Raw genomic sequence first — 25,463 nt, 5'->3', positions numbered from 1 at the left:
TGGTTGGAATATGTATTCATAAGCGAAAAGAACGATTTTGTTTGAAATATGCCAAACATTTAAATAAATACAGATCTGAAAATAATTTTGTTGAACCATTAAAATAATTACGCGAGAATCTGAAATATATTAAATAATATTACAAAAATTTTTGATATTCTAGAAACCAGTTTGAACATCCTACATAATTGTTTTAATACTCTAACAAAATTATTTTCAGATCTGTTAATAAAAAAATTAATAGCTAAATTTTTATATATTTTAGAATCGCAAAATCGTCCTTTTAGTGTACAATTCTATCCTTTATAGTAATACTGGTCCTCATATACGGGGCCACTTGAATCCCAATTTTGGTATAGTTGTGGATGAATGTGTGGATGAACTGGAAAAGCGTTGTGAACGTGCAGATGAACTGGTTGCGGTGATAGCCATGGTTGTGGTGATGGTGCGTGCCAGCCTGAATGAAGTTTCGCTAGAAAGGTGCTGAGTTTAAATAGTAGCAGTATAGCGCCTGAAAGTAGTGAAATGCAGAATAAGACTTCCGTTTATTAATTGCCGTTTATAAATAAAAAAAATCATGTAAAACTTAATACACATTATTAAGTTTTACTGATGGAAACTTGGAACTGATTACATAAGTAAATCAAATCAATCGAGAAATACATATAAATTATAATAAAAAAAAGTCTACGATTGCCAACAAGTTACAATTGTTAACTATTGTTAAGATTTTATTATTCGCAATGATGAAAAATAAAATCTAATAATTGATCAATATTAACGAGAAACATATAACGAGAACTTTTTTAAAAAATTAAATAAAATAAATAAATAATTTAATAAATAAGAAATGCTGGATAAAAAAATCTCGAATGTAAATTTAATATTGATTTGAATTCATATGCAATAAATAGGTCAGCAATGTCATTTAATCATGTATGCAGGTTACGCTATCCACAAGGTAATCATGAGACCGTTATACATTCGTGAGGGTGACACTTTTCATAATGTATACGAAAAAAATGGTACTTACCTATGAGAAGTCCTTTCGCTGAGATTGCTGCTATTACCATCAACATTGTCATCATCACTCCCATTTTGTATATCATCGGCATCAGCATGAACTGAAGTCTTTTATTTCCCCCAAAAGTACGGGACTCAATGTCTGCATAACAATTTTAATGTAATTGTAAGATTATTGTAAGTAGACATATCCATACTTTTTATGAACAAATATTATTTTGAGTCATTACATAATTTTATACATATATATAAAATATATATCTTAATATATAATCTCTATTGAGACTATTATAAATGGATATATCCATAATTTTTGTAGATACATATTATTTTAAATAATTATATACAAATTTCAAAAAATTCAGTATTCATAATCACATTTCCAATCACAATCACAAATTTTGATTCTAATTGCAAAATAACTTTTCTAACTTACGTTTTTGTTTTATTAATAAACATGAAAATATGTCTTACCTTGAACTGGTTTGCTTTCGAATACGTTAACCAGAATACTTCGAAGACTATCGGTGTCAGGATTCAGAGGCGCTACAATATCTGAGCTCATCTCTAGTTTCGTTGTATTGTATCGTGTGATTTTGTTGCTGTCTCTTGAAAATTTGATGTTCGTGGCACTTATTGCAAACATATTTTTTGTAAATGCAGTTGCCAATAGCATGTACGCCATGATCTGGCCAATCGCCTTCATTCTCAGACCGGTTTACCACCACCCGGACTCATCGACACTGACGATCTTTTTTCTTTTGACTGACCTTTTTCCTTCTGTCTTCTCCTAAACCTTCTGTGTCGGACTACACAAAATACGTGTTATTCGGACTCGCACGAGCAACCGTATGATTCCCTCCAACCAACCGAGCGGTTCGAACTCGAAAGAGAATTGCGCTCGCTGCGCGTCGACTTTCTGCGCACCTCTTTCAAATTCCTCTTAGGTACCGATTTTACAAACACCTCGAAGAATCCACAGAACAACGATCCGCATTCTAATGTTAGAAATGTGTTTTTTTTTCTTTAACATTCCGTATTTCTTTTAATAAAATTACACGGCAATAAAAGATTATCCCTAACTAATAATTGCTCGAGAGTATTTTGCAACAATTAATGACTTACATAAAATTCTTTTTAATATAAAATTTATTAAATCTCATTTTTTTATAGCAGATTCTTCACTGAAGTAAGGCTACATTTTGATAATGAAAAAACTTTTAGAATTGATACATACGTATCATCGTCTTTCACTTTTTATCATGTAATGTCACTGTCATGGTCATCGTGCAACGACCGTTCACGCATAGCCATCACCTTGAAAAGGAGTGGCTGAACTAAGAGTAGTTGGAACGCATTGCTTCGTAATTTTCCAATGAAATTCTTCTCAACACATACACTTGAGCACACACTTATAATGTCCATTCAAGAGTTTTACTGTTTGAAATTCACTTGCCAATAATATGCAGATAAATTTTTTTAAAACTAGTTTTCATGTACTGCTTATTCTCCTAGATACCATCGCGTCAATCTGCTAAATTCATAACATCCGTAGACACTTATGCGTGCAACGTTACTGCAAACAGCCGTCCTTAACGAAGCACTGTGCTTCCTAACTAAGTTAACATAACTGCTGACTGACCTCATAACGAGACATTACAAGGAATAAATATTATGCGTCATAAAATTCATTAACCGTCTGGCTTTAGTAAGTAGCTCAAAGAAAAGTCATGGTTGATGATCGATGTGGTTTACCTCAATACGCTTGTTACAAAGCCGACAAAAATTATAGTATTGCTTTATCTGGTTATATTAATTTTTATTTCTATAAGATAAACCTGTAAGATAAATAAAGCATAAAAAATGCTTAAAATTATTATAAAGAAATTATAGTGCACTTTTTAACAATTCTTTATCTATGACAGCTTTATTTACAGTTACAATTAAGTTAATTCAGCATAAGTTTTTAATAAGGTAAATATATAAAATATATGTTCAAAATTATTATTAAAAAATTACAATGCAATTTTTTTTATGTCTCTTTCTTGCAGCGTAAGAAAGATGTATTAATATTTCAGGAATTGAAGACAAGCGTTAAGGCAATATAAAAATGATCGATGACAAAATTGTTAAAGAGAATAGCATTGCATGAATCGATATTAAAATAATAAATTGCATTAAACGTTGTGGACGCACCGTAAGCTAGACAGTAAGAAAGGCAATACAGGTTTATTGCGTCTTTGCTCAGTGAATCCAGTACGGAAGGAGCGAAGAGAGGGAAGAAGTAGGGAGCATCGTGCCGACCATCTTGGAAAATAAAATTCGCTGTAAAAATGCATTACTCTCCACTCCCCACCTTAGAATGCCCCTTCTTCCTAACCATTCCTACGAGTCTCGATTCCTTCAAGGACTAAAAATTCAACCCTTTACACTGGCGCGAGCAGAGAGCGCGAGAGCAAGACTGTTTAAATATAAACGTTAAACCTGATCTGTATCACATTTAGATTTACGGATTACTATTCCTTTGCTTCTTCCAATTTTCATTTAAAGACTATGTTTGCTGCATCGATGACTTTATTTCTGCATTAATTAGTCATAAGTTTTTATCTTTTCAAGAAACATCGTTTACTATCGACAGTAATTGAAATATATTTGATATTATACACACACACACACACACACACACACACACACACACACACACACACACACACACACACACACACACACACACACACACACACACACACACACATATTTATAAGCAGATGTTTCTTTTCCTAAATGATTATAAGCTATATCAATAAAAATTTATTATTAATCAATAATTATTTTCTATTAATAGTAAACAATTATAAGTGATAGCTTATAATGCATTACATAAATCTTTAATAGGAAATAAGGTTACGATATTTATAGGAAATGTAAAAAAAATTGTAATTTATGCTTTTATTTTAGATTCTATTTCTCAGTATGCCTGATGGCGTGTACAAGTCAATCTTCGTGCTGTAAAAATGTATATGCCGTGCATTTAACTATGTTTATAGCTTTCTCGTTCTCTTCTCCAAGTACATCGCTCCTTACGCTAAGCGTACTTGTAAATCATAATTGTCAAATAATCTGAAGTAAATAAACTTCCTCAGCTTCGCGACAAGTAATTCATGTCGTAAACGTTCAAACGGTATGACTAATTTGTAGCATTAATTACGTTAAGGAAATTACACGTTGAGATAAATCGAGCGATCGATGCACCTGATGCCATTGCTATTTCCGCGCAGGAAACGCAACCGGTCAGCCACGGCGAACTCGTTGGCAGTGGAGCTCGTTACCTCGCAACCCCGAAGTAGGAGCGTAGAGGGGCATCGCAAAAATGGAAATGCCAAGCTGTTATTCATCTACAGGTTCGTTTCTTCGTCCGTGAACTGGCTACAGTCGGCGTGCTTTAGACGATGGTATGTGTATCACCATGCGTGAGGCATGGCTGACCATAGACCGGCTCAGAAGTGGCCGAGACATTCGCCTCTCGACCGCGACCATGAGAGCACTCAACTCTCGACGCCCACGGTCAACCGCGAGCATCTATCGGCTCGTGCCTCGCTCGACTCTTTGTTTCTTCTTTCTGCTTTGCGTCCTTCATCACACACGAGCGCGAAGTGTGCCTCACGATGACGGTAGCGTCATTGTGGATCATGATAAGATTTCGAAACCGGTAGAGGTGAGTGATTCTGACAACGTAAACAAAGAGGATGTGGATCAAGCACGAAAAAGCTTGACGATAGTAGAACATGATGAAGATGAAGATGTTAGTGAAGGAAGAAATAACTCAGAGGAAGAGATATTCATCGAGGATCCTGAAAAGATTCAGGCCGAAGCTGCCAGTGATGAAGGTAGCGTAGCGAAGAAGAGAAGACGAAACGATGTGAGTCTTCCCGGTAAGCCCGTGTCGCAGAATGGCGAGACTGTCGCACAGAATGTTGAGGAAAAGGATGAAGGTATTCGAAGATTTGATGCTCAGTTCGAGTCTGATGATACTGAGACGATACTGGATCAACGGAATGTATCGGACAATAGAGAGAACAGTCAGGATTCACAAGAAGATACTATTAAAATTAATGTCGAGGAATTACATGCGGATGTAAAAAACGTAGACGTGAATGCCGAAGGTAGGGCGGAGCCAGAAGAAGAGAAGAACGTAGACACTTCTTCTAATCTTGGAGAAAATCTAGAAGATATTAAATTGAAATGCACGGATAAAATAGATTTAAACAAAGAAGAAACGGGGCAGATCGAAAATTTAGCGGAACATAATTTGGATGAGGCACAAATAGAGAATATCGAAGAAGTGAACGAGGACGTACGCAATGAGCTTCGTAGCTTGCAGCTTGCTCAAACGGAAGAAACCGAAAGTAATCAAGAGGAACATGTCGTGGAAGAAACTGAAAGTAATCAAGAGAAACGTGTGATCGACGAGGCTTCTAGCAATGAAGAAATCGGTGATGACGAAGATCTGGATCTGAACAGAGAAAATAGAGCCAGTGTAGTCCAAGGTAAGTCCAAGTACAAGAGTTCGACTGTTTATTTGAATGCTGAAGAAGGTAATTTGCCTGGTCGCGAGCAAGAATCGATTGTAGACGGTCAAATAAAAAAATTAATATCTATACGAAATGATGCACTTGAATCTGTCAGTAACGATGCGAAAGAGTCGGAAAAATTTGATGAAGAGAGTCTTCTTTCAGAAAAATTGGTTGAGGTTGAAGCGGTTGCAGCTGAAAAAGACGAAGAGATTCGTAATCAACGTAGCAGCGTGGAAGTGACATCAACTCAAAGTGAGAATCTTGATCATTCATCTTCAACGACGGAAGCCGATTTAAACCGTTTTCAAAAATGGAAGAATCAAGCTGCGTTTCTTCAGGAACAAATCAAGAACAGAACATTTTTGCAGTATTTAAGAGAACAGGCAATTGAAGTGCTCCCTGATATTCCAAAATTTACAGAAAACCAGTTATTGGATACTTTGAAGAATATTGCGATAACGCGGGAATCACTTACGAATGAAACGTATTTAGCTAGCTTAAACGCGACCGAATTGACTAAAAACCAATTGGAAATAATAAAGTGTGCCGAGCAACTAGTACAGACAAAACAGCGCCAGTCGTTCGTGGAAAATATAGGGGAATGCATTCGCGGTCTCAGTGTCTTTAACTGCATACGCATCTTTGTCTGGCCCGTCGTGCTTGACAATCTCCCGGAATCAGTTAAGCAGCCTCTGAATTATCTGCCAATCGAGGTAAACTTAATGAATTTATTTCAGGGTAACAAAGCCAAATCTGCGAGATCAGAGAACAGCATTCATCATCCATGGTTTATAACGCCTGAGTTCGTTGTTTTCAACATTCTGAAGGGTGCTTTGGAATCGAAAGTCACCTACGACTTGATGCCGACTTTCATTGATCCATCGAACGAAACCCTGAGGGCACTGCTCACTATCGGCCAACTCCAAATTTTGCAGATGGCTGAGAAACTTTTACCCGGTGAGAGGCGTCGCGAATATGCCGACAGGATGTTCTCATGCGTACGTAGATTCGAGTACTTCAGCTGCATCAAGTATTTTGCCTGGCCAATGGTGAAACAACATTATCCGACACTGCCGGTTTTTCCGGATTATCAGAATTGGTATCCGTCAATACCGTTGTATCCGCAGTACCCTATCATTCCCTTTCCCAGTTTTGTGGGAACTCCTGGCGAGCTTCCAGAAGTCATTGAAGCTGACGCCACGAGAATGCGGAAGCCTAAGCCGGAAGCTGTGATCGTGAACATTCTTCAGAATACCTTGAAGGAGCACGCGAAGGTTCCTCCTCCATCTATCACTCATACAGATTCTTACATTGCTATACTTCCTCCGGAGCAATTACTGTCGATCCACATGGCTGAACAGTTACTTCCTATCGCGTATCGTCCAGAATTTGTTCAGAAGACTGTTAAGTGTATTCAGGAATTTAATTATGTAACCTGTTTTAAATATTCCACCTGGCCGACGGTCAAGCAATTTATTCCCAATCTACCGGATATTTCCGAGTGGCTACCGGACTGGCAATTACCCGATTTCTTCGGTTTGTTGCCAAATTTTCAGATTCCTGATTTTTCATCAATTTTAGGAGGAAGCCAATCACCGACTTTACCGATTCCTCCGACTTTACCAAATCCACCGACTACGACGACACCGCTAGTCACTGAAAATCCATCTGAATCCGCTGGTGCAGAAAAATTATCCAATCGGATTCCATTATTATCGCGCCAAAATGAAATTTCTTCTAAAGCATCCAGCGAATTAGAAAACAAGGTTACGGAGATTTTAACAAAGATACATAATTCTCTGAAAGCGACATCGAAAAATTCGCATTTAATCGTCAACGAAAATGTCATTGTTCTGGCAACAATTACTGAGAAACAACTTAATATACTACAATTAGCGGAGAGCATGGTACCACCTCCGGCTCGGGCACCTCTTGTAATTCAAGTTATGTCTTGCCTCCAGGCAAACAACGACTTTCTCAATTGCACTAGATACGTCATTTGGCCCACAGTTGCTCTTTACGTTCCTAATTTCCCTGAATTTCCTGATTTCTCATCTGCTCAACAACCATCAAAACAAGAAGACCAAATACCATTAAAAGACAAGAACATTTCAACTATCAAGGATCAGCAGGAATGGAATAAATCGCAAACGAATTCCAACGTGAAGATTATTTCTAGGACGAAATTTTCACCTAATAATGGTCCTGTGATTAGTATTACTGGTACCCGATTTGTGCCGATATTTACAGAACATCCTGAATCGGTAATACTTAACATTCTCAAGACGATTCAGCTATCTTCGCCAAATGTAAGAGATGAGCAGAGTGTGAAAATAACCAGCACGCAACACTTTGATCATCTGCTTAATGATCAACAATTGACTATTCTTAAGATAACAGAGGGTTTACTACCCGATGCAATTCGTTCTGTTTTTATCGATCGAATGATAGAATGTATACGCAAGAACAATTTTCTAGGATGTTCAAGGACGGTATTGTGGCCGAGTTTATCGAAATATTTCCCTAGATTGCCCAGCTTTCCAAATTTCGAAGGACATCCTCAAGCAGCAAACAATACTAAGACTACATTACCTCAGAATCTGACTGATCCATCGCCGTTGTCGGAGACTGATGTGAAAGTCGGTCAGCACGGAGATGCTACTGTTACCATTACAGATACTAGATTTTATCCGATTTTTTCGGAACATCCAGAAGGTGTAATTTTAAGAATACTTAAAACCGTGCAACATTCTACGCCGGAAGTCCTGCCTTCAATGATTATTTCAAGATCGCCGCATATAACGTCTTATTTTACGGAACAGCAAGGTAATATCGTTCAAATTGCCGAAAGTCTATTACCGGAATCAGTAAGACCAATCTTCGTAGAGAGGATGATCGCTTGTGTTCGAGAGAGTACGTTCCTCGATTGTACGAGGAATATAGCTTGGCCGACAATTGCTCAATTTTTTCCGAGATTGCCAAACTTTCCCAATTTTGAAAATTTTCAAATTCTACCAAGAACTAAACTCGATTTATCATCGATCATACTACGCAATGCTTATTCCGATAATCAGACGTCCAATGAAAAGAGTGAAAATATATCAAAGATTGCCATAAAAACAATTGAGGATAAAATAGAGAGTACATTGAAAGATTTGCTGAGTAAGAACTCATCACCGCGTTTAGAAGATTCTTATCTAGACGTTAATAATCCTGTGATAGGCACTTTTTTGACTGCTCAGGAGATGAATATTGTCAGATTGGCGGAAAGAGCAATACCGGATTTGATACGTCGCGAATATGTAACTAACTTGTTGGACTGCGTGAGAAGCAATAATTTCATGACCTGCACCCAGCATGTCACTTGGCCAATTTTGAAGCAATTTTCGCCAAGTATACCAAGCCTCGAAGAATTGTTCGGTCAGCTTCAAACTCCTAGTGCTGGTCAGATTCCCGGTATAAGCCTAATTCCTGGTTCTGGTCAAATTCCTGGTATTAGTCAAATTCCCGGCTCTGGTCAGATTCCTGGTATAAGCTTAATTCCTGGCGCAGGTCAAATTCCAGGTACCGGCCAAATTCCTGGAGCCAGTCAGATCCTTGGTATAGGTCAATTTCAGATCCCTGGTCAGATCCCGAGTTTTCCTGGAAATCCTTTCGCCGAGCGTCCCGGCATACAGTTTCCTCTCCCTCAACGTCCTACAATACCGAGTGGAATTCAAACTGGCATTCCTCAGTTTCCAGGATTGCCTAGCTTTGGCGGCATAAATTATCCGCAAATTCAAATCCTGTCGGACGCGCCGAAAGAGTCGAAGTTGCAGGAGCCAAAGTTGCAGGAATCGAAGTCGCAGGAATCGAAATTGCAGGAGCCGAAGCCGCAGGAGCTGAAGTCTCAAGAGCAAACAATTCAGTCGAAAGTTGCGCATGCAGTGGAACAGGCAAACCAGATAAGTGGAGAATCGAGGGCTTCGAACACTGCGTCAGTAGGTGAATCAGTCTTATCCGCTAAACACATATCGACATCCCTTCTCAATATTCAGTTCATTAATCTTTAATTTTGTTTATTTTACCTAGACAAGCAAGGAACCATCCCCAAGTATCTTGGACAATTATCAAACATCCTCATAGATTCCAAGGAAAAAGTCCAGTTATCTGAATTTAAGCAACAATCATTGTCGGAGTCCGTTCCTTCAAGCGAATCATCCAAGAAACACGAAAGAAAACGAAGAAGTACTGATCAATTATTAAATTCTTACTATGAGACCGAAGGAGAAATTGAACAGATTTCGGAGACGACAATGGATAGCATGTTCCCGAACATCACGGAATCCGACTTTCTTCAGCTTCTAGTTAATATTTCCAAATCTGAAAAATTTTTGGAAGAAAACTCTAAAGATAATTCAAAGGAATATTTTGTTGATACATTAAATTATACAATCAGAAATTCTCTAACTGCCGATCAGTACGAAATCTTGAAGCTGGTGGAAGATTTGAACGAACATACGGCAAATCGCAATTTTCTATCGCGAGTAGTTCGATGCGTACAGAGCTTGAGCTTTATCAGATGCATGGGCATTTTCGTCTGGCCAGTAATTACTAGTATTGTGCCATCTATCTTGCCGTCCTTACCCTCATTTCCTATTGGTTTCGGAAGATCAATGGAAACTGAAGTACAGAATTTCTTCGGTATGTCCACAAAGGATTTCGAGAAGGAATTATTGGCGAGAAAAAAATCAATGGAAAATATTTTCTTGGACTGGTATAAGACAGCGATGGAGGATAAATTTCAAATAGATATGGGTTTCCTAAAGCTTAAGGGTTATGGGAACGGTGAAATCGGTATAAGTTTCAATGGCTTTCGCGAAGGGAGAGCTACGAAGATCAAAGACAACAAGAATTTGCCGAGTATTTTGACGATCATCAGCGATATTATGGAAGAAGTATTAGATCAGCGGCCGGACAACGAGAAACTGAAAAAAGAAAAAGAAAAAAAAGAGAGAAGTCTGGATGACATGCAAGATGTGAATTTTCAGCTTTTGCAAGAGAGCGAGTACACGGACATTAAGCGATCTATAAATGACGATAAGATAATCACTATGTTTCTAGATAAAATCAAGGCCAACGCAACGGACTTCGCTGATGGTGATGTTGCTCAGTTCCTTAACGTAGATAATGCTTACAATGCTTTCAGTGTACTCTTTGGGACCCGTTTAAACGAAAAGTTTGCGAGCAGATTAAAAGCCTTTACTGAAGAACATCTTAGAAGAGATAATACTGAGAAGCATATGAAAAATCTTAGCACGGAGGAAATAAAAGTAATACCGTTGAAGGAAGAAATGACCTATGAGATTCAAAAAGAATCTGTAGAAAATGACAAACGCAAAAGAGATCATCGTGCAAAGAACGAATTCAGATCTTTGCTGAATGAATATTCAGAGGATTTAGAAAAGAAGGTGGAAGTTTCTATGCAGAAGAACGAGGATCCAGATAATGAAAATAGGATCAAAGATACCGAATCATCCTCTGACAATAATGTGCGTTCAGAACTGAGGGTTTACTTGCCACGTTTGCAAGAAGACATTATGTCCAAGAAAATCACGAGTGCGATGATACATCTCGGAAGAGCGTTGAAGACAAAAATGAGTCATTTGACACCTGGAATTGGTTTCATAATAACTTTCATCATCCAGATAGCTTTGGCTCACGCGAAAGCGGCTGCTTCCATAGCTGGTATGATCAGCAATATGGCCCTTGCATCAGCTATATTCGGCATGATTCGACAAAGTGTATTCGGGTCGGAAAATCCGAAGATCAAATATGTATACGATAATGATCAAACGGGTCCGGGGATTATTTGGCCACATCATCATAGATCATATTATCATCATGAGAAATAGTATTTTGCCTGCTCAAGTCTTATTTTTTATGTACACTATATTAAATTTCCATACATATGTTTTGTTAAGAGCTTTATATAAGCCTCTGTTGTTACAGACTTTTCTTGAAGTCTGAAACAAATAGAATTATATATTGGGTTAGCTTTAATGTTTTTATATTAGTATTGTAGTGGTCGCGTTTATAAGACAATGTAATTTCGAGATAACTACTCGATTTCTTTGCATAACAAAATTTTATTATTTCTTAAAAAAAGATTAGTCGAAAAGATAGATATTAATAGTTTCTGTAGATGCGTCCGGGACATTGTTTCTCGTAATATATCTTATTTACACTTTAGTAACACAGAATTCAAGTAGAGCATTTTCAAAAGTTAGAATAGATAATATTTAGAATCTTCTGAAGAAAGGTATTTTCGTAGATGATATGGAAACAATCCCTCGCAATTTAATCATAAAACACGCGCCATTTCGCAGGTGATATTTATTTCATTGTCATGGGGCTTTATGGTGGTGGGTGATATTTTTTTAAAGATTAAGACATAAGTACGGCATTAAAAAATATGTAATACGTAATACAGAATGTATCGCAGAAAAAATATTGAATAGCGTAAGTTTTTTTAAGACTGATATATTCTTAAATATATCTGATTAAAAATAAATGAATTATATCTATCTTGTATAATCTCTATTGTCCCTTCAAATTACAATTATCAATTAATTAATTTTAATGTTATTTTATTTTTTAATAGAATAAGCATTTTAATAACATTATAAAGTTTTGTTACATTTATATTATAAACAATACAATTATTACAATTTTAATTCTTGAAGTTTTTAAAAATATATGTCTAATTTGATTTGTAGAATTCAATGAAGAAGTAAATATAATAAATTTTATGCGTGCGCTGCAATATTATTCGAAAATACTGGTGTTGCAACTTTCAAGAACCTTGAGAAGGCAACAGTCAGGAATAGACCTGAGATTATTCTGGACTACCACTGAAGGTCTTCTCTCTCTTTTCGTGTATTTCCTCTTTCTTTTATTTATTTCATCAGTTTTGCATGCGGCAAAAGACGTACTGGGATGCAATAAGAGCACAAAAGAGACTAGAGTTAAGATCATGATACAACACGCAACCGTTAGAATGTTAAACTACTACGAAAGCAGAATAATTTTATTACTTTAGAATTCTATAAATATTATTTTTCGATATTTCTTGCATTGCATATAAGTGTAAAACTACGAGCAGAAACTCTAAATAAAAACTCTAAATAAAAACTCTAAATAAAAAAGACAAAAATAATTGGATTCAAAAGTTGGACACACGCTTAGTACAGCGCTGTGTCATAAGCGACAGAGCTCGGTTCTACGTCAAGATTAATTTTAATCGCGGTTTAATTTACACTTTATCTTTTTAAGAAAAAATAAACAGCAAACTAAAAAAAGAGAAAAAAGTAAAATAAATTAATTCCAGTCAAACTTATTTAACGAATAGTAATTTCATTCAACGGAATAAATGTAAAATGCTTAGAACGTAAATATCTAGCGTAAGATAAGATATTTTTAGTCAATCACGAACGGCCAAATGGAAGGTACTACATCTTCTTGAACCATTTTTGATTCTTCTTCCTCTGGGATTTCTTCTGTGATCGTCCTCGGTTCGATTTCCGCAGAATAAGTTAATTCATTCAAGTAATACCTTCAGTAAGTAATTATTAATTATATGATAGAAATTATATGATAGAAATGCTTATGATACGATTCATTTAAGTATCATAAAATATACATATATACCATTCGTGAGCGTGATGACAGTCGATATTTTCCTCGTCCGTGCATATCCGCTGTTTTTGATCAAACACTGTATCGTTAGCGCAAATCACTGGGAATCCATCACCGAAATTTTCACAAACATGAAATATCCTGCAATTGTAATCTATGTCGGCATAAAAACCGGATGGCATATCCTTGCAAGTAAAGCGAAAAGTTAGATTGGCGAAGATATCGATCATATCATTTTGTTCACTTGATATTTCCTCGTAGGTTTCCAGATGATTTCTATCCTATGTAAAACATAGTAATTTGTAATTTTTAATTTTAATTACAAAATAAAGATATATTGAAATAATTTCAAAGTAATTAAAAAAAATTCTTACGAAATAGCCTAAAGTAAATTGATTTGTCACTTTTGTATCTGTATAATAAAAAAGATATACATAAAACCTAACTTCCTCTAAATAATAGAAAATGTAGAAATTCTCAAGTAATCGAAATTTAATATAGAACTAATTTTAAAACTTACTCAACAATAATGAAAAATTAAACACGTATATTATAAAATAATTCATGTTAATTGTAATTTTTAAAACGAAAATTTTTTAATTCTTGGTACCGAAATTACAACTCAATATCAGCTAACACTATCATTCACTATTACTCGATGGATAACGCAACCGACTGCGCGACTACAACTACTACTATTTGTCTGAAACTGCAGAACACGAAGAGCTCAATGACCTTAATAGCCATGTAATTTCTGAAAAGGCCCGTCATTCTCTCTCATTATTGTTTAAATGACACTTAACTATCGCATCCTGCTTTGCTAAACGATATTTTCGAAGAATCAAAAGAATATTCTAAGAACAAAAAAATCCGATTAATCTTCTCTATAAAGAAATTAAAAATGGCTTAATAAATTTGTTAATTAAAAAGAAAAAGTGATAAATATAAATTTATTACAAAGAAGTTTGTGTTAAAATTAAAATTTTCTATTATGAAGAAAATAACATATTTAAATTTTTTCGAGATGTTTATTTTAAATTAATCTGTGCACCAACAGATGTCGGCTTCATGCTATAAATTACATGACTCGGTTGAGAACCAAGGTAACTATGTAAAGAAACTTTCACTAGCATCAACCAATCCTAAGGTGTACTTGACAGCTAACTTTCTTCAACACGAGGATTTGCCGTTACATACTAAATTAAATATAACGTTATGCATTAAAATTACGCAATAATATTTATTTATTCATTTATAATTGTTTATAATTTGAAAAACTTAAAAACAATGCAAACCAAAAGAAATATTCAGAACTTGTGTGTGACAACTTCGAATCAATAACACTTTTATAATTTTTTGATGTTCTTAAAAAGAAATCTTAAAATTGATCAAGTTGAAACTTTTTTTAATTATTCATTAAACAGAATAAGACAGAAATTTTTTACATACTTTATTATTATAATTTTTTATTATTAATTTAATTTTGTCAGGTTACTAATAGCAGCTTATCAGTCGAAGATATGTAGCATTTTATCAAAATGTGATGTGAGACAAGACTCTCCTTCTTTCTCTCGCAACGACAAAGGTGGGATGTCTACGAAAGGATAGCGTATCAACTGCCAATGAGAGAGGCCTTACTTCTGAAGCTGCCTTTCTCTTTGCCTTCGTGCCTCGGTTCAGTTTTCACGGCAGCTTCAGCCAGGAATCACATGAAGAATGTCTTGAAGACACACGAAGGTGAATTCAAAACGTGTATTCCTTTCTGTTCTTCTTTCTCGCTCTTTCTGCTTCTGCATGGTGGAAGAAAAAGGACAACCCGTTCGACTGCGAAAATGTAACTCTGAGGATACCAACAGTGCATCCTTGAAAAAAATCACAACGACCTTCGCGCTTTTAAAAATCGTTGGGTAAAGTGTAACAAGGTATATCGCGACTTGTGACAAACGATAATATTATAATCTATATCTATTATCTTTAAATTGCAAAATGTTCGAAAATATTGTTTTTAAAAATTTCGCAATTTATCGACTATTAGAGTAATAGCAAGTATGATGTATTATACTAATAATAAGGAACAGCTTATCAAACTGCTTATGTCAGATATGTCAGGCTATAGATTGAGATTAAAAGCAATTAGAAAAAAATCAATATCAAGTTTAGTAAACTTTGCTTTGATTGGTTAAATTCAATTTCAATTTTTAATACGAATATTAAACTTGTTATATTTTTAAATATAAAGATGCTAAATTTCGTAATGTTCGCAGCTGAATATCCACGTGTATTTAGGCGCGTCATCTCTCCGCTCAGCGATTTTAACGCATGTACAAAACATTACGCTTCTATATTACTTGAACTAATTATCTTTAATACTTAACTAACTCACGAAGCTTTGCACAGTTATTTCTATTTTATTTAGTTGCAATAATATTGTTCTTTATAATTATTCTAACTTGATATATTATACTACTTGATATAGTATTTAAATACAATATAAGTAAAATTATTTTTATTTTTTTAGAGAATTCATTATTCAATATATAAGATTTTGATTTTTTTCACATAAATTTAAGATTCGGAACTTTGTAATGGTTTTCCAAATAATGTTCTTCATAAATTACAAAATTTTATATAATAATCAAATATAAATTAAATCAAATTCACATATTCTTTACTTTATTAAAAAAAAAAATTTCTTAATAATTACTATACATATAATATTTGTGAAAGGAAAGGTGTTACAAAAATCGTATTAAACGAATATAGGATATTACATGATGCGGTATTTGCAAGGATATTATCGAAACAAAAATATTTTTGTCTACTATGTTAAAGAAATGCACAGAAAAGTGCATCTCATTTTGACGAGGCAGTTTCTTTTATAATGAGATTTAATTTTAATACTTAACTGCAAATATTATAAGTTAGTAGTGATACATTTTCTTTACATAAAGTCGTCTATCTTTGCTACGTTAACACAATAGCTCTAATTAATAGACTTTCAGAAAGTGGAGCGTGGAGCAAGTTCTTTTTCTCTCCACTGTCATTCTTTCCGCTTTCGAGAAGCGGAAGTCTCACGTTCGGGAAAGTATACTGTTTATTGATAGCTTCTCGAGTTTCTAAATATTTTTAAGTCGATACAAATATAAGCAAAAAATAACAAATAATCGTTCGAGTTTTGATCCAGATACACGAGATAACTTAATAATAAATAATCGAGTTGCCGATGCATTACGTCAATGGTACCAGATTCGTTTATTTTTCTTAGATCTGATACGAGTTTGGTGTCACGAGAGACTAGCGTGATTCGGTCCAGTGGTTAGTTCCTTGGTTTGAGATAGAAAGATCAACTAAAATAAGTGAAAGGCGCATATGTTTTTCCCAACGTACCGTTTTACTTCTAAACGTTATCGTCTCATCAATTTTAGATTTGCAGATTTTCTTGACAACTTAATATTCTTATTCTCCTAAGAGAAACGCCTAGTTGGATTAATTCTGATTAAAAATGAATAAATCTAAATTTTCTGATTAAATTTATTAGAATTGTAATTAAGATAAGTAGAATTTTGATTAATCTAATCTTCTGGTGCGCTCATTTTTTTCAACAAAATATTTTTCTCAGTGTATAAATATAAATTTATTAATATACTTTTACTTGGCATATATCTTGTCTGAAATAAAAATAATAAATTTTCCTCATAATGCAAACGCTGATGTTTTTCTTCTACATATCGTGCTTATACACACATTATATAGTGAGCATCATAAACTGATGCTTGAACTAGATCATCGTGTTTTTCTTCTTGCCTGTTTGAATTACTAGAGCTATAATAAGACATATTATAGTTTTCCATTTCTCAGATCGACGAGTCCCACGATTATTTTAATTATAAGCTACTGTTAATTGCGGGAGCCTCGCTGCTATGCGAAGATGATCTCGATTGTTAGACATTGGAATATATCGAAAGTGTGTGTAAATTGGCAATTCAACTTTCATTATTAATTACCATACAATTGTTAATTAATAATAAAATACACTGCAAATGTTTTTCATATAATAAAAAGAATATGAGAGATTAGACTCTCTTATTCGACTTCTTATTAGACTTAAATTCAACCGGGAAAACATAGGAAACAGATTAATAATTGCATCAAAATATAATTGATTATTAATGATGACAATTGTATTTTTTTTCATGGCCTATTGATATCTTTTCAAATCCACCCACAGAGCATAAAGAGCATACGATGATCTTTGAAAGGAGGTCGGTTATTATACAAAAATTATATTTACTAATCGTTCAAGTTTCGAAAGAAGGACAATCAATTTGCAATAAACTGCAGTGCAGCACCATTTCACGCAACCATTAATTTTCTATCGAAATTTTATGCATGGTTACGCAGGTGGTTCATCATTTTCGCGATAGTACACAGTGAAAACGCATTCGTCTAATTGCGTTAACATTTCCGGATGGACAAGTCGTCGCTTTCATAATTTTCTTTTGCAAGATGCACACGAGGCAAATTGTGAATGACGTATGAGTTAAACGTCCCTACTATAGCTTATAATTTGTTACGTGACAGAAAGCGCGATTGCCGTAGTTGCGTGCCTCCTTTCTAGAATCGCGTGGGAGACGCTATCGTCGGTACACGATCATTGTATTAATTATGATTGAATAATGAATAGACAAAGCATGATCCATGAAAGTATCATCCATGAGATCTTGATCTTTTGCGCTTTTTCTTGCTACGCAGTGGTCAGCGCGTAGGTCTCATTTTGTGTGGGTTGTATCTCCTGAAAAAAGTAGTCTCGTCTTCAAGGACGTTTTTGGGCTATCGTGATAATCTTAGCGGTTAGTCACCTCTGCGCCTCGGTATCAAGAAATCGCAGGATATCTCAGCAACTCGCGTGGGATAATAAGTGGTGAGATCGGATCGCGAATTGAGCGACTGATGTAATCGTTTTTGCTTAAACACAGACAACAGGAACTTCGAAGGGCCGTTTAACAATTCATTCGCGAAAGATTGCGCAGAACAATTGCGATTTTGAAGCAACTGCGATTTTATTAAGTGCATAAGTTGCATGGTTATCGGCGTATCGATCTGTTGCGTACATTAACCAATGGAGTTCACGTAGCGAAAACTTTCCCACATTTCTGACGAGACGTACGTTGCATCACGGAGTGACTAATTGAAATGCTCATTTTACAAAGATATTACGAGTTTGCACCTTATCTATATAAATCAAACTATTATCAATCTTTATGATATAAATAACATAGATTTTAAGTAACATAGATTTTTTTCAACGTAACTTACTATATGTATTTATTAAAGAGATTATGTAAATTATACTACGTACAATTCTCTTATAACAGTATTTTTTCATGTAAAATTTGTTATACGTTTGAACTCATGTCAGTTATTATGTAATTATAAAGTGTAAGCGCGTAATATATAATTATATAATTACAGTATATAATTACGAAAATATTAAATGGATTTCTTTTTATTTGTACTTTTCAAAACAGGTATTAAAATGTTATCTCCACTATTGCTATTGAGTATGATTGTGTCCATAATGGGCGGCTACGTGCCGCCCGGACCAAGATTCGGATGCCCCAAAGACGCGATTTACATTTATCCCTGCACTTGTCTTCGGGGCAGTGACAGAGGTTTATACATCCGCTGTGAGAATACGAATCTGGCTAGTCTCAGTATTGCCTTCACGAATCTGGGAAACGAGGGCATGCCGATTGAGGAACTGGTTCTATATAAATGTAACATAGGTGAGTCGATTTAATCACGTCGTAAAAAAAAAGAAATTTGCATGTAATATTCATGGAAGATGATGATAAGTCGGTTGAATGAACTTTTTTATTCCATTTTTATTAATTGGCAGTACGATTCTACGGGCCCGCTTTGTATCCATTGGATGTGCGAGTACTCAAGTTTATCGATACGCCATTGAGATTGATCGAAGAGCACAGTTTTCTTGGCGTGAATCGAACTCTTCAGGAACTTTATGTAATAAACAGCAATCTGGAAAAATTTCCTCGTGAAGCACTACAAATCCTCGGCAATCTCAGCCTATTGAGCATCACGGGGCACCGGATATCTGCCTTGCTGGGAAATAGTTTTGGTGAAAGCGCGGCGGCTGCGAAGCTAGAAAAATTGGAGATTAGTAACGGTAATCAGAATCTCATCGCGAGATATTGTTAGTGGAAAATGCATCGTTTTATTATACAGATCTTGAAAGTGATACAATTGTATAAACTCAATTTTTGATATTACATATACAAAAAATAACATTTTCATCATATATAATTTTTTATGTAATACCTATATATAAGAACATAATTATAAAAAAATATCAAATTAAAATTCTTGACTTTTATATTTTTTAGGTACACTTTCTTCCTTACCTGTAGAAGCATTAATGCCACTCAAGAAACTTAAAACTCTTGATCTTCATGGCAACAAAATAAAAGACTTGAAGAGGAATCAATTCAAAGGTCTAAGAGACACCGAGTTCTTGGATATCTCTCACAATTTAATCGACAAATTAGATCCGTCCCATTTGGCCGATCTTGTCAAGATGGGATGGTGCAACATATCGCATAATGCTATCGCTGATTTGAAAAGGTTGACAGACTTGAAGAAAACGATACTACTTATCATAAAATTTTTCGCAATGTACCTAAGATTATTTCTTTCGTTTTAGAGGAACCTTCGCCCGGAATTCCGTCTTGAAAGTCTTAAATTTGAGCCACAACAAAATCAGGAAACTTGATTCAAACACTTTCCGTGGCATGCGTTTTCTTAGACGGTTATATCTGAGCGACAATCAAATCGACGACGTAGGTCGTGGAACTTTCGGTTCCATTACCAGAATCGGCACCGTCGATCTTTCCCGGAACTTCATCAAGAAAATCGATTTCCAAATGTTCAATCAGTTACAATTTGCTGAGGTATCTGAAATAATTATTCTTATCTTGCAAATAATTATCTCACACAGTTTTTCTTTAACCTTCTAGGGGGATGACATCATCTTGTCATTAAAAAAACAATTCTTTTATTGATTTTGCTAAAAAAATATCTTATGAGTGAAAAATCCATTTATATGTATATATTTTATCGATATACATTCTTTCTGGCAGTAGAAGTATATTTTAATGTTCAATATTATATACATTTTTATTTTTAATATTTTTAAGTTTCATTAATCTGTAGAGATCTCGAATTTATCACAAATTTAATTTTAAAATAAATGTTACAATATGCACTCGAAAGGATTAATACCAAATTTGTCGTGATAGCTTATAGATGTTTCTGAGAATTTTGTAACAATCGTGGAGAAATTGGCGTTCAAAGATATTTATCTGGCGAAAGTGAATCTGTCTCACAATGAAATTTCAAAGATTGAATCAGGCGCTTTCGAGAATTGTGCGAATATTACATTATTGGATCTCAGTCACAACAAGCTCGAGAATATCTCAAAGTATTCTTTCGATAGTGCGTCATATGCTATGGAATTGCAACTTAGTTATAATCTATTTACATCTCTAAATCAGGTGAGTAAAATTTTTTATGGAAACGATAAAATAGTTCACATTATTTCATTAAGATATTTATTTTTATTCTAAATACTATTGACATTCTTTTTTTGTAGATTCCAATGCACAACATGACGGGGTTGAAAATCTTAAACGTTTCCCACAATTTGATACATTCCGTTCCACGACAGACTTTTCCAAAGCTGTACGAGCTCCACACGATCGACATATCGCACAACAATCTATCCGATATTCATAACGCCGTATTTCAGACGCTCTTCAGCTTGCGATTCTTGAATATGTCATATAATTCTCTAGAGAAAATAAAACCATCGACGTTCGGACCACTGCCGACACTTCTAGAACTCGATATGAGTTACAATCAATTAAACGACGTTGCACGAGGTAGTCTCACTCGATTAGCTAGTTGTAGGTGAGTCACTATTGATTAATAAAATTGAAAAATGTTATGCTTGCAATGACATGTCTATTATATTTTAGGAGTTTAACGGTGAAAAATAATCGTTTGACAAAGATTTTCCAATTGCCAATTTCTCTGGGTCATTTGGACTTCTCGGAGAATCTGTTGGAAGAGATTCCGAGCACCGATGTATGGCCTACGATGAATGCATTGCTCTCGCTAGATCTTTCGCGGAATCAGCTGGGCGATAACTTGCAAGAGGGGAGCTTCGAAAACCTGCTGACCTTGAGAATCTTAAACCTGCAAGCGAATAACATTACAAAGCCGCCTTGGCAAGCACTCGGTGGTCTGAGCAGTTTGCAGTATCTTTATCTGCAGGTAAGACAAGAGAAACTTTTATGGGGGAATTCGTTCTTCTTCGAGGATCAGTAATTTTCTGAATTTTTACTGATGGATATATTTCAGAATAATTACTTGACGAAACTGGAAAAAGCCGCCTTCGGCCGTTTGCCGATAGTATTTGAGCTGAACTTGGCAAACAATAAAATAAATAACATAACGAGTCGGGCGTTCGAGGGCTTGTTGCAGCTGCTAACGTTGAACTTGACGAACAACAACATTAGCTACATACCGAACGGCGCGTTTCAAGGTCTAGTATCTCTACGAACACTCGACTTATCGTATAATAAATTGGAAAAGCTGGACAACAAGACGCATGGATTGCTCGATGATTGCCTATCTTTGGAGAGACTCAACCTTAGTCATAACGAAATATCATTTATCACCCGGAAGACTTTTCCAAATGATCCCTGGATTCCTTATAGACTAAAGGAAGTCGATTTATCTTATAATACAATGCCGGTCATTACTTTCGATTTCATCGCCGGTGCTAAAAAGATTCAGTATTTGAATCTTTCTCATAACAACATTGATGAGATCAGAAGATGTGAGTAGTAAACCAGAAATGTCGTTTTTAATAACTTCGATAACTAATCAGGTTGCTATATAACGGCCTCAGCTTATCCTTTCTACTGAGAATCGTCGTTTACGAAAACATTGCCTTATTTCAGATGTAATCGGGAATTTAACGGCTTTGCAGACGTTGGATTTATCGTATAATGACATAAGTGATATCTCCGATCAAGACATCTTTCTTCCACCATTAAATTTGACCAACTTGCATCTGAGTAACAACCATCTAAGCCATGTGCCTCTCGACAAAATTCTATCGCTGCCGAAACTAAAAGTTCTCAATCTGGAAGAAAACGAGATCGGTGTTTTCGATGAGAAGTTCATGAAAATTATTCAAAACGGCACGGTGTTCAAATACTCCGGTAACAAGATTTAGATTCAATAATTAGGATTCAATAATTAGATAAAACACATAATTAAGGACTTTAAAGGACTTTAAAAACTATTTATAATCAAGTTTTTTGTTATATATCAATATGTCAATATCTAAAATATATTTATATTAGGTAATCCCATGCATTGTGATTGTCATGTGCGGCCATTGAAGAGATGGCTAAAATCTCAAACGCAATTTCCAACGGAATGGTTGAACGTGATGTGTAAAAGTCCAAATTATCTCGCAAATAAATTTATCTCGGAAGTAACTGAGGATCTTACGAACTGCGGCGAGAGGGATATTCAAGAGGAGCCCGAACTCGACATCACACCTGATGTGAAATATCGAAGCATTGATTAGTATGTAATATATTTCATTTATTAATTTCTGTTATCATAAATATATCGTTTAAAATTTTCTCGAAGACTTCGGAAATGACGAATTACAATTTTCTTTAGCAATACCGATGATAAAAGTTGGAAAGCGACATGGTACGTAACATCGCGCGAAGATATCGGTGACTTCTACGTAGTAGTTCGGGAATCCGGTAGCAGCAAATCTATGCTCGAAAAGGATATTGTCTACAGCGAAAGATCCTTCAAAATCAACGATCTGAAGAGATCAAACACCAAGTACGAGCTCTGCGTACTCGCGCGTGATTCTGAAGGGAACGTCAAGCACTATAGAAATTCGCAGTGTCAGATTTTGAATCAGCACTCCAGCTCGACAGACAGTCTCAGGGCGAGCTTGTACTTCGTGATAGTCGCTGCTTCCTTTTGCACTCTTATGAGATTTCGTTAACCTGACGAAACTAGTATTCGTAGTACTTAGAAAAATATCTTACGTTTCGTGAAGATAAACAGTAAGATAAACACACGAAGTTATTATCTTTAAGTCGCTAGTTAAATTTCCGATCGTTCTTCTATTTTAGATTTTTATCTATGTCGCGTTGAAGCGCGATAAGTGATGTGATTGTACAATAAATTAATAAATGTATATTTCTCGAGAAGACATCCAGTAAAGAAGCTAACGTTTCTTGTCGTTATTTTAACGTCAAAATAACATCTTGAAATGATGATAAGAACTTCAACTTGTTTGCTAGGTGATATACTGCGTTGTACATAAAACGTATTGTATTTTGCTCGGAAGTAGGGACGTTGAACGTCGTGTATTTATTTTTGTAAAATATATACCTTGTACAAGTCATATATTATTATCATTTAACACAAATGGATTAACCAAAGATCTGTTCTTTTTAAAGAATATTCTAAACTGGCGTAATAAGTTGGATTGAAACAAACTATATTTGTTTTTAACTTATTGTATAAAAAAATGTATACCAGTTAAAAATATGCTTTGAAAAAGAACAACTCTCAAGATTCGACAAGAAGAGATATTTCTAACGGCTGTGATTCTTACGATAGTTCGCAATTGTTACGTGAACGAGAGTTGATTGTTACGAGATTATTACGAGACGATTAGTTGGTGATAAGCAAGCGAATCCTTTTAATCAAGACCAACTAATCCCACGATATTAATTTGCCGTCGCGTAGTCGTTCTGTCGCGACTAATAAAGCACTCGCGCGACTTGCTGAAAAAATTCTCAAGGAAGTCAGCGGTCTCCCGAGCTTTGCGTAGTAAAATTATTTCATTATCTCGTAAGGAGACCGTAATTAGTATCCACGATAACGTACAGTGTGTTTCGTATTAACGAACAATGTGTTTTGTATAAAAAAAAGGGGAAGAGAGATCTCTAATGAGGGCGTGGAAACCGTTGTTTCCGCAAAAGGGCACGCCATCATGAATTTATTAGCATTATTGGAAATCGAACGTAATAGCCGATTAGATCGCTCGCAACGACGACAATGTTGATTTTTCCTTTATTATTCGCATTTCGTTAACGCAATGCGCGTTAGCAATTATTGGTTACCCCCCACGTAATCATGAGAGAAAGAGACAATATTGTGCGCACGCGAGTTCGGTGGATTAACGGGAATTTAAATTATACGACGCACGGCGTATTTGATTAATATAGCTTCGGTTGGCATACCAGAAAAAACAATGCACACACGCCTCTTGCCGTTCTGCTTGACGGCCTGCTCAGCGGCTTGCCCTCTCAATCGAGATTAACGTCGGTTTAACGCTTAATTAACGAAGTATTTCGCAGCAAAAAGCGCCGATCTTTGTTGTTTTATCAAAGTTACAAATGCGATTTTATGACAGTTAAGAATGTGTTTTGCAATCTCATCTGATTAATTTTATTATTACATCTTTATAAATTTATATAAATATATAAAAGCTTTCTTATATTATTTTTATTTCTTACATGGTAAATTTTTATAAAATGTGAATCAGTGGAGATGAAATGCAAATAAAAAAAAAGAGAAAAACGTTAAACATTAAACTAATATGTTTTAGAAAATTTCTATATTTTGCAATTCTTAAATTCGCAATATCTGCAAGATACAAGATTTCATTCCGATACCGATATCTGGTTACGAAATATCTAGTCAGACACTTTCACCAGAAGCTCAATAATGGCTAAGAAGTATCATATACGACTAAGTACGAGTTCTCACGAAGAATCACGAAGATGATACTCGTGGGCCCCGTAGAACAGATATCCGCTTGTCTGAGTCTTGTTGAGGCCCAGACCTCGAGATTTCTTAGGTATGAGTAAATTTACATTTGTCTCTTCCCTCGTCGACAAATTGCCACGACAACACGTCGACATTATTGATTCTTATCGTAAAAATAGATGATTCAGAGAAAACAAACACATTTAAATTTTACATCAATTATATTGATCGAAAAAGTTCACACGCCTCTTCCATGACCCTATGTCAGCTTGTAATCATTTATTTTCT

General features: G+C 35.2%; 2 protein-coding genes across 2 annotated transcripts; one reads left to right on the top strand and one right to left on the bottom strand.

Annotated features, from left to right (window-relative positions):
- Positions 1 to 296: 296 nt before the first annotated feature.
- On the bottom strand, positions 297 to 1,729 carry LOC105627520. The gene is made up of 3 exons (XM_012208800.1): positions 1,498 to 1,729; positions 1,034 to 1,165; positions 297 to 511 (listed from the first exon to the last, which is right to left on the bottom strand). Exons 1-3 carry the CDS (start codon positions 1,727 to 1,729, stop codon positions 297 to 299), a joined length of 579 nt encoding a protein of 192 aa, XP_012064190.1.
- A 17,081-nt stretch (positions 1,730 to 18,810) lies between these two features.
- LOC105627634 (chaoptin) lies at positions 18,811 to 23,397 on the top strand. The gene is made up of 11 exons (XM_012208913.1): positions 18,811 to 19,060; positions 19,174 to 19,461; positions 19,679 to 19,916; positions 19,996 to 20,242; positions 20,591 to 20,845; positions 20,944 to 21,260; positions 21,329 to 21,626; positions 21,714 to 22,194; positions 22,319 to 22,582; positions 22,727 to 22,955; positions 23,055 to 23,397. Exons 1-11 carry the CDS (start codon positions 18,811 to 18,813, stop codon positions 23,395 to 23,397), a joined length of 3,210 nt encoding a protein of 1,069 aa, XP_012064303.1.
- Positions 23,398 to 25,463: the final 2,066 nt, after the last annotated feature.

The sequence above is a fragment of the Atta cephalotes genome, assembly GCF_000143395.1.
Source record: "Atta cephalotes unplaced genomic scaffold scaffold00009, whole genome shotgun sequence".
NCBI lineage: Eukaryota > Metazoa > Arthropoda > Insecta > Hymenoptera > Formicidae > Atta > Atta cephalotes.
Note: the sequence above shows the minus strand (reverse complement) of the source record. Positions and strands in the feature narration are given on the sequence as shown.